A 10544-nucleotide genomic window follows, 5' to 3' on the forward strand; every position below is an offset into this window, starting at 1 on the left:
TTATATATGGATAGAAAACACCCTAAAGTTTCTAAAACTGTTTGAATGGTGTCTGTGAGTATAACAGAACTCAAATGGCAGTCAAAACCCCGAGACCGATTGAAACAGGAAGTGGAATTCAGAATTGTGGACTCGACTTCTCATCTTTCCCTATAAATCACACCGTTAACCATGGTTCAGTGAGCACTTCCTATTGCTTCCACTAGATGTCGCCAGTCTTTTCACAGTGGTTTGAGCCTTATACAGTCGAAACTCAGTGAATGAGACTCATTGGAAATTGGTCACAGGGGATGGGCCATCACCATTATGACGCCGGCGGCCATGTCTACCCCCACCTTTGGAAACGGTTTGAAAGACAATTAAATCATCCCCCTCGAATCTTATTGGCTCTCTTGGTGTTACAGGCCCTGAAGATTAATGTTTTACAACGTTTGACATGTTTGAACGAACCTACAGGCGGGAGAATCATTTTATCCGAAACTTCAGCCCTGCGCACATCGGAGAATTTGGAGAGAGCCCAAGGACGCGCTACCAACAGCAGGCTAATGGAACGTGAAGTATGGACTTTTTCGACCGAAAATACATCTGTTGTGGACCTGGGAATCTTTCTGATTAAGACAACTAAAGGTAGGCGATTATTGACAATATTATACAAGATTAGATGTGACATGCGATTGTTCCAAGATGGCGCCGAGCTCTGTATATTAGCTCATTTTCTGAGTATCACATCTCCTTTTATCGCAAAGTGTGATTACCCAGTAAAGTTAATTTAAAATCTGGTATGACAGGTGTTCTCAAGAGATATTCATCTATAAATGTTAGATTGACAATATAAATTTAAAAAATCGTTATCGGATAGTAATTTAGGCAATTGTAGCATTGTTTACCGGGACGCATTTGAGGGGAAATTATTTAGTCAACGTCAGACGCCGATGTAAAATGCTGTTTTTATATATAAATATGACCTTTATTGAACAAAAAAATGCATGCATTGTGTAACATGATGTCTTAGGTGTGTCATCTGATGAAGTTTGTAAAAGGTTAGTGCTGCATTTAGCTGTTTTTTGGTTATTTCTGATGCAAGTGGTTGGTCGGAAAATGGCTATGTTGCTGCTTTTTACGATGGACTCATCTAACATAATCTAATGATTTGCTTTTCCTGTAAAACCTTTTTGAAATCGGACGACGTGGGTCGATTCAGAAGAGGTGTATCTATAAAAAAAAAAAATATATATATATATATTTTTTTTTTTAAGTATGATTTTTTTTATGCTAATTGGCGATATGATTTTTCGCTGGATTTTGATCCCGCTGACGGGATGAGACGCTGAAGAGGTTTTAACATATACTTAGTTACCCCCTTTCCCTTTTAACATATACTTAGTTACCTCCTTTCCCTTTAACATATACTTAGTTACCCCCTTTCCCTTTAACATATACTTAGTTACCCCCTTTCCCTTTAACATATACTTAGTTACCCCCTTTCCCTTTAACATATACTTAGTTACCCCCTTTCCCTTTAACATATACTTAGTTACCCCCTTTCCCTTTAACATATACTTAGTTACCCCCTCTTTAACATATACTTAGTTACCCCCTTTCCCTTTAACATATACTTAGTTACCCCCTTTCTCTTTAACATATACTTAGTTACCCCCTTTCCCTTTAACATATACTTAGTTACCCCCTTTCCCTTTAACATATACTTAGTTACCCCCTTTCCCTTTAACATATACTTAGTTACCCCCTTTCCCTTTAACATATACTTAGTTACCCCCTTTCCCTTTAACATATACTTAGTTACCCCCTTTCCCTTTAACATATACTTAGTTACCCCCTTTCCCTTTAACATATACTTAGTTACCCCCTTTCCCTTTAACATATACTTAGTTACCTCCTTTCCCTTTAACATATACTTAGTTACCCCCTTTCCCTTTAACATATACTTAGTTACCCCCTTTCCCTTTAACATATACTTAGTTACCCCCTTTCCCTTTAACATATACTTAGTTACCCCCTTTCTCTTTAACATATACTTAGTTACCCCCTTTCCCTTTAACATATACTTAGTTACCCCCTTTCCCTTTAACATATACTTAGTTACCCCCTTTCCCTTTAACATATACTTAGTTACCCCCTTTCCCTTTAACATATACTTAGTTACCCCCTTTCCCTTTTAACATATACTTAGTTACCCCCTTTCCCTTTAACATATACTTAGTTACCCCCTTTCCCTTTAACATATACTTAGTTACCCCCTTTCCCTTTAACATATACTTAGTTACCCCCTTTCCCTTTTAACATATACTTAGTTACCCCCTTTCCCTTTAACATATACTTAGTTACCCCCTCTTTAACATATACTTAGTTACCCCCTTTCCCTTTTAACATATACTTAGTTACCCCCTTTCACTTTAACATATACTTAGTTACCCCCTCTTTAACATATACTTAGTTACCCCCTTTCCCTTTTAACATATACTTAGTTACCCCCTTTCCCTTTTAACATATACTTAGTTACCCCCTTTCCCTTTAACATATACTTAGTTACCCCCTCTTTAACATATACTTAGTTACCCCCTCTTTAACATATACTTAGTTACCCCCTTTCCCTTTTAACATATACTTAGTTACCCCCTCTTTAACATATACTTAGTTACCCCCTTTCCCTTTAACATATACTTAGTTACCCCCTTTCCCTTTAACATATACTTAGTTACTTGACATGTACTTTGTTACTCTTTGGATATGAATTACACTCAACATAGAAGATATACTATATTACTTAAATATTTAATGAGTAGGTATGTCCAAACTTCTGACTGGTCCTGTATTATCTGCATCAAAAACACAGGTGACTGACTGCCTGAAACGTTCTAACCCAAAGTGAAGACATTTCAGGCTGAGGAGTGAGTTTCAATCACTCAATCCCCTTCTGTTATCCACTGAATAGAGAATAGGGTGCCATCTGGTCAAAAGTAGTGCACTATCTAGGGAATAGGGTGCCATTCTGGTCAAAAGTAGTGCACTATCTAGGGAATAGTATGCCATTCTGGTCAAAAGTAGTGCACTATCTAGGGAATAGGGTGCCATTCTGGTAGAAAATAGTGTACTATCTAGGGAATAGGATGCCAGTTTGGGAATAGGGTGCCAGTTGGGACCATAACCACAGTCTCTGACCTGCATCAGCATGTCTCTGATCTGGTGCTCGATGTCGATTGGCTGGTCTCCCACCGCTACCTTAGTCATCCCTGGTAGATCTATAAGAGTCAGGTTTAACACTGAGGAGGGAGAGAGGGAGAGAGGGAGAGAGAGAGAGAGAGAGAGAGAGAGAGAGAGGAGGGATGGGGTAGGGAGAGATGGAGGGGAGAGTGGGAGAGGAGGAGGAGGTGGAGGGAGGAGAGAGAGGGAGGGAGGAGGGTGGGAGGGGGAGGGATGGAGGGGAGAGCAGGAGAAGAGGTGGAGGGAGGAAGGAAGGAAGGGGAGGGAAGGAGGAGGGTGGGAGGACGGAGGGGGAGGGATGGAGGGGGAGAGCGGGAGAGGAGGAGGAGGTGGAGGGAGGAAGGAGAGGGAGAGAGGAAGGGAGGGGGAGGGAGGGAAAGAGGAGGGAGGAAGGTGGGAGGAGAGAGGGAGGGAGGGGGAGGGATGGAGAGTGGGAAGGAGGGAGGGCCAAGGAGTGAGAGAGGGACAGAGAGAGAGAGGGAGAGATTAAATGATTCAATTCAAATGGAAAATGTATTTGCTCATTGCTCATCAATCTACAGAGAGGGAGGTTTACACAGTAACGAGGGTGTTCACAAAGGGGTGTAGATGGGCCTTGGGATGAGAGATGTGTACCTAACCTGGACTGAGAGATGTGTACCTAACCTAACCTGAGAGATGTGTACCTAACCTGACCTGAGAGATGTGTACCTAACCTAACCTGAGAGATGTGTACCTGACCTGACCTGAGAGATGTGTACCTAACCTAACCTGGGAGATGTGTACCTGACCTGAGAGATGTGTACCTAACCTGGACTGAGAGATGTGTACCTAACCTAACCTGAGAGATGTGTACCTAACCTAACCTGGGAGATGTGTACCTGACCTGAGAGATGTGTACCTAACCTGGACTGAGAGATGTGTACCTAACCTAACCTGGGAGATGTGTACCTAACCTGGACTGAGAGATGTGTACCTAACCTGACCTGAGAGATGTGTACCTAACCTGACCTGAGAGATGTGTACCTAACCTGACCTGAGAGATGTGTACCTAACCTAACCTGAGAGATGTGTACCTAACCTGACCTGGGAGATGTGTACCCAGCCTAACCTGGGAGATGTGTACCTGACCTGACCTGGGAGATGTGTACCTAACCTGGACTGAGAGATGTGTACCTAACCTAACCTGGGAGATGTGTACCTGACCTGAGAGATGTGTACCTAACCTGGACTGAGAGATGTGTACCTAGCCTGACCTGGGAGATGTGTACCTAACCTGGACTGAGAGATGTGTACCTAGCCTGACCTGGGAGATGTGTACCTAACCTGGACTGAGAGATGTGTACCTAACCTGACCTGGGAGATGTGTACCTAACCTGACCACCGACTGTAGCAGAACATAGGATGTCATTGGAGATGTTGGTGGCTAGAAACCATGGGAGACTGGTAGGGACTATCTGATAGACTCAGTCCTAGATATATCAGTGAACCATGGGAGACTGGTAGGGACTATCTGAAAGACTCAGTCCTAGATATATCAGTGAACCATGGGAGACTGGTAGGGACTATCTGATAGACTCAGTCCTAGATATATCAGTGAACCATGGGAGACTGGTAGGGACTATCTGATAGACTCAGTCCTAGATATATCAGTGAACCATGGGAGACTGGTAGTAAATGTAAGTCTCCAGCTTCAGCGATTTTTGCAATTCGTTCCAGTCACTGGCAGCAGAGAACTGGAAGGAAAGGCGGCCAAAGGAGGTGTTGGCTTTGGGGATGACCAGTGAGATATACCTGCTGGAGCGTGTGCTACGGGTGGGTGTTGTTATCGTGACCAGTGAGCTGAGATAAGGCGGAGCTTTACCTAGCATAGACTTATAGATGACCTGGAGCCAGTGGGTCTGGCGATGAATATGTAGCGAGGGCCAGCCAACGAGAGCATACAGGTCGCAGTGGTGGGTGGTATAAGGCTCTTTGGTAACAAAACGGATGGCACTGTGATAGACTACACCCAATTTGCTGAGTAGAGTATTGGAAGCTATTTTGTAGATGACATCGCCGAAGTCGAGGATCGGTAGGATAGTCAGTTTTACTAGGGTAAGTTTGGCGGCATGAGTGAAGGAGTCTTTGCTGCGAAATAGGAAGCCGATTTTAGATTTGATTTTGGATGGGAGATGTTTGATGGAAAGTTTACAGTCTAGCCAGACACTGAGGTATTTATAGTTGTCCACGTATTCTAGGTCAGAACCGTCCAGAGTAGTGATGCTAGTCGGGCGGGTGCGGGCAGCGAACTGTTGAAGAGCATGCATTTGGTTTTACTAGCGTTTAAGAGCAGTTGGAGGCCACGGAGGGAGTGTTGTATGGCGTTGAAGCTAGAAGTTAATGGTTACATGGTTGCGGTCACTGATAAGGTTGGATAGCTGTGGATTAGTGAGGAATGTGGGCCGAGGTCAGGTCACTGATAAGGTTGGATAGCTGTGGATTAGTGAGGAATGTGGGCCGAGGTCAGGTCAGATGATAAGGTTGGATAGCTGTGGATTAGTGAGGAATGTGGGCCGAGGTCAGGTCAGATGATAAGGTTGGATAGCTGTGGATTAGTGAGGAATGTGGGCCGAGGTCAGGTCAGATGATAAGGTTGGATAGCTGTGGATTAGTGAGGAATGTGGGCCGAGGTCAGGTCAGATGATAAGGTTGGATAGCTGTGGATTAGTGAGGAATGTGGCCGGAGGTCAGGTCACTGATAAGGTTGGATAGCTGTGGATTAGTGAGGAATGTGGGCCGAGGTCAGGTCAGATGATAAGGTTGGATAGCTGTGGATTAGTGAGGAATGTGGGCCGAGGTCAGGTCAGATGATAAGGTTGGATCGCTGTGGATTAGTGAGGAATGTGGGCCGAGGTCAGGTCAGATGATAAGGTTGGATAGCTGTGGATTAGTGAGGAATGTGGGCCGAGGTCAGGTCACTGATAAGGTTGGATAGCTGTGGATTAGTGAGGAATGTGGGCCGAGGTCAGGTCACTGATAAGGTTGGATAGCTGTGGATTAGTGAGGAATGTGGGCCGAGGTCAGGTCAGATGATAAGGTTGGATAGCTGTAGATTAGTGAGGAATGTGGGCCGAGGTCAGGTCAGATGATAAGGTTGGATAGCTGTGGATTAGTGAGGAATGTGGGCCGAGGTCAGGTCAGATGATAAGGTTGGATAGCTGTGGATTAGTGAGGAATGTGGGCCGAGGTCAGGTCAGATGATAAGGTTGGATAGCTGTGGATTAGTGAGGAATGTGGGCCGAGGTCAGGTCAGATGATAAGGTTGGATAGCTGTGGATTAGTGAGGAATGTGGGCCGAGGTCAGGTCAGGTCAGATGAAGGGAGAAGGAACAGTTCTATTAAACACGTCACTTGACTTCCTGCCTAGCAACATAGATGTAGTGTTTAGAGGTGCAAGCAGAAGACTCTGCCTGAAGGAGGGTATAAATACTGGTGCTGCTGGAAACTTTGTCTTGTGCAGCTGTTTGACCCAGTGGGTGAATACATTTGGTTTGAGCTTTGACTAGTTGTCTATTAGTTGTTCACTCAGAACCTAACAAAGCATAAGTGCATTCAGGACTGTGTACTTTGTATTTTCGTGTGTGCCTATGTTTGCATGCGTCTGTGCTTGAACATATGTCCGTGAGTCTCTGAGTCTCTCTCTCTCTTGCTCTGTGTGTCTGTGCGTCTGTGTGTGTGTGTGTGTGTGTGGGTGGGTGGGTGGGTGTGTGTACCATTAGGGGAATAGACTCGGAGGTTGATGGGAACAGCAGAGATTCCCTTATTGGACCCAGTGATGCGATCAGTCTCGGCCTCAATCTCCAAACGCACCTCATCAAAGTCCACAAACTTACGACCTTTACAATGAAGGAACTCAGCATACTCTGTTATTAAGGAGAGAAGGATGGAGGGATAGAGAGAGGGAGGGAGGGACATAGAAAAGAGATTCAAGGGAGAGAGAAAACATCTGTAAGTCACCACAAAAACGAAGCATGTCATGACTTCAGACTTCAGAAAGTATTCACACAACTTGACTTTTTCCACATTTTGTTGTGTTACAGCTTGAATTAAAAATTGATTAAATTCAGACTGTGTTACTGGCCTAAACACAATACCCCATAATGTCAAATTTGAGTTATGTTTTTAGAATTTTTGACAAATTCATAAAAAATGAAAAGCTGAAATGTCTTGAGTCTATAAGTAAACACTGGACTTGCTTACCAAGACAACATTAAATGTTCCTGTCTGGCATATTTACAGTTTTGACTTAAATCAACTTGAAAATCTCTGGCAAGACTTGAAAATGGCTGTCTAGCAATGGTCAACAACCAACTTGACAGACCTTGATTATTATGGAAGCTATTGTGGAAGATGGGGGATTTCTAGACAGGGTCCATTCTAGAGTTCTAAGGTGATTTTTAGACAGGGTCCATTCTAGAGTTCTAAGGTGATTTTTAGACAGGGTCCATTCTAGAGTTCTAAGGTGATTTTTAGACAGGGTCCATTCTAGAGTTCTAAGGTGATTTTTAGACAGGGTCCATTCTAGAGTTCTAAGGTGATTTTTAGACAGGGTCCATTCTAGAGTTCTAAGGTGATTTTTAGACAGGGTCCATTCTAGTTCTAAGCTGATTTTTAGACAGGGTCCATTCTAGAGTTCTAAGGTGATTTTTAGACAGGGTCCATTCTAGAGTTCTAAGCTGATTTTTAGACAGGGTCCATTCTAGAGTTCTAAGGTGATTTTTAGACAGGGTCCATTCTAGGTCTAAGCTGATTTTTAGACAGGGTCCATTTTACAGTTCTAAGGTGATTTTTAGACAGGGTCCATTCTAGTTCTAAGGTGATTTTTGGACAGGGTCCATTCTAGAGTTCTAAGGTGATTTTTAGACAGGGTCCATTCTAGTTCTAAGCTGATTTTTAGACAGGGTCCATTCTAGAGTTCTAAGGTGATTTTTAGACAGGGTCCATTCTAGAGTTCTAAGCTGATTTTTAGACAGGGTCCATTCTAGAGTTCTAAGGTGATTTTTAGACAGGGTCCATTCTAGGTCTAAGCTGATTTTTAGACAGGGTCCATTCTACAGTTCTAAGGTGATTTTTAGACAGGGTCCATTCTAGTTCTAAGCTGATTTTTAGACAGGGTCCATTCTAGAGTTCTAAGGTGATTTTTAGACAGGGTCCATTCTAGAGTTCTAAGCTGATTTTTAGACAGGGTCCATTCTAGAGTTCTAAGGTGATTTTTAGACAGGGTCCATTCTAGAGTTCTAAGGTGATTATTAGACAGGGTCCATTCTAGAGTTCTAAGGTGATTTTTAGACAGGGTCCATTCTACAGTTCTAAGCTGATTTTTAGACAGGGTCCATTCTAGAGTTCTAAGGTGATTTTTAGACAGGGTACATTCTACAGTTCTAAGGGGATTTTTAGACAGGGTCCATTCTACAGTTCTAAGGTGATTTTTAGACAGTGTCCATTCTACAGTTCTAAGGTGATTTTTAGACGGGGTCCATTCTAGAGTTCTATGGTGATTTTTAGACAGGGTCCATTCTAGAGTTCTAAGGTGATTTTTAGACAGGGTCCATTCTACAGTTCTAAGGTGATTTTTAGACAGGGTCCATTCTAGTTCTAAGGTGATTTTTAGACAGGGTCCATTCTAGAGTTCTAAGCTGATTTTTAGACAGAGTCCATTCTACAGTTCTAAGGTGATTTTTAGACAGGGTCCATTCTAGAGTTCTAAGGTGATTTTTAGACAGGGTCCATTCTAGTTCTAAGGTGATTTTTAGACAGGGTCCATTCTAGAGTTCTAAGGTGATTTTTAGACAGGGTCCATTCTAGAGTTCTAAGGTGATTTTTAGACAGGGTCCATTCTAGTTCTAAGCTGATTTTTAGACAGGGTCCATTCTAGAGTTCTATGGTGATTTTTAGACAGGGTCCATTCTACAGTTCTAAGGTGATTTTTAGACAGGGTCCATTCTAGTTCTAAGGTGATTTTTAGACAGGGTCCATTCTACAGTTCTAAGGTGATTTTTAGACAGGGTCCATTCTAGTTCTAAGGTGATTTTTAGACAGGGTCCATTCTACAGTTCTAAGGTGATTTTTAGACAGAGTCCATTCTACAGTTCTAAGGTGATTTTTAGACAGGGTCCATTCTAGAGTTCTAAGGTGATTTTTAGACAGGGTCCATTCTAGAGTTCTACGGTGATTTTTAGACAGGGTCCATTCTAGAGTTCTAAGGTGATTTTTAGACAGGGTCCATTCTACAGTTCTAAGGTGATTTTTAGACAGGGTCCATTCTACAGTTCTAAGGTGATTTTTAGACAGGGTCCATTCTACAGTTCTAAGTCATTCTATGGTGAGATGTGTGTGTGCATCCCTGTGTGTGTGTGTGAGTGTGTGTGTGCGCGTGCATCCCTGTGTGTGTGTGTGTGTGTGTGTGTGTGTGTGTGTGTGTGTGTGTGAGTCCATCCACCTGCTTGGTTGTTGACCAGTTGAAGGACGAGAGGTCTGCGGGTCACAATACCAGAGCCTCGGGGCAGAAAGTCCCTTGAAGAAAGACAGATTATTTAACACACAGTGAGATCACTCAATGATTTCCATAACATGTTCACTGTTAATAATTGTTCATCACACTCTTAGCATTTCTTTTCTATGTTGAACCTAAAATGGTTCTTCAGCTGTCCCCAGAGGAGAACCCTTTCAATACCCTTTTTTGGTTCCAGATAGAACCCTTTTCGTTCCAGGTAGAACCCTCTTGCATTCCATGTAGGACCCTTTCCAAAAAGGGTCTCCCTATATACCAAAAAGGGTTTTCCTACGGGGGGACAGCCGAAGAACCCTTTTTGGAACCCTTTGTTCTAAGAGTGTCCACTTTTTTTTATGTAACATTGTGCTTTGGCACTATCATCAATACGTCATGCCAACAAAGCTAATTGAAATTGAATTGAGAGAGAGGGAAAGAGAGAGAGATGGAAAAACAGCGAGAGAAAAGAGAGAGGGAGAGAGAGAGAGATACAGGGAGAGAATGAGAGGGGGAGATTGAGGGAGAGAGATGGAAAAACAGCGAGAGAAAAGAGAGAGGGAGAGAGAGAGAGATACAGGGAGAGAATGAGAGGGGGAGATTGAGGGAGAGAGATAAAGGGAAAGAGAGAGACCGAGAGAGATAGAAATAGGTCATTTGACTCTCGATGCGATGGAAATCAAATCATTTGCATCAACCCAGGGCCCTGAAAGCGCGTGTGTGTGTGTGTGTGTGTGTGTGTGTGTGTGTGTGTGTGTGTGTGTTAAATCCAGGACAGTAAGGGGGAGGGGAAGACGGACAGTCAAGTTTCTCC

The 10544-nt window shown here is 43.2% G+C and overlaps 1 protein-coding gene across 2 annotated transcripts in view; it reads right to left on the reverse strand.

Moving 5' to 3' along the window:
• The window catches only part of LOC106592593 (dynamin-2), an 80080-nt gene that overhangs the window by 63051 nt on the left and 6485 nt on the right, over window positions 1-10544 (reverse strand). For both annotated transcript variants that reach the window (XM_082958608.1, XM_082958609.1), the window contains exons 2-4: window positions 9683-9756; window positions 6957-7106; window positions 3181-3281 (exon numbers count right to left, since the gene is read on the reverse strand). In XM_082958608.1, coding sequence (XP_082814734.1) covers window positions 3181-3281; window positions 6957-7106; window positions 9683-9756 — 325 coding nt within the window. The remainder of the gene's footprint in view (window positions 1-3180; window positions 3282-6956; window positions 7107-9682; window positions 9757-10544) is intronic.

The sequence above is a fragment of the Salmo salar genome, chromosome 12 (genome assembly GCF_965601325.2).
Source record: "Salmo salar chromosome 12, fSalSal1, whole genome shotgun sequence".
Taxonomy (NCBI): domain Eukaryota; kingdom Metazoa; phylum Chordata; class Actinopteri; order Salmoniformes; family Salmonidae; genus Salmo; species Salmo salar.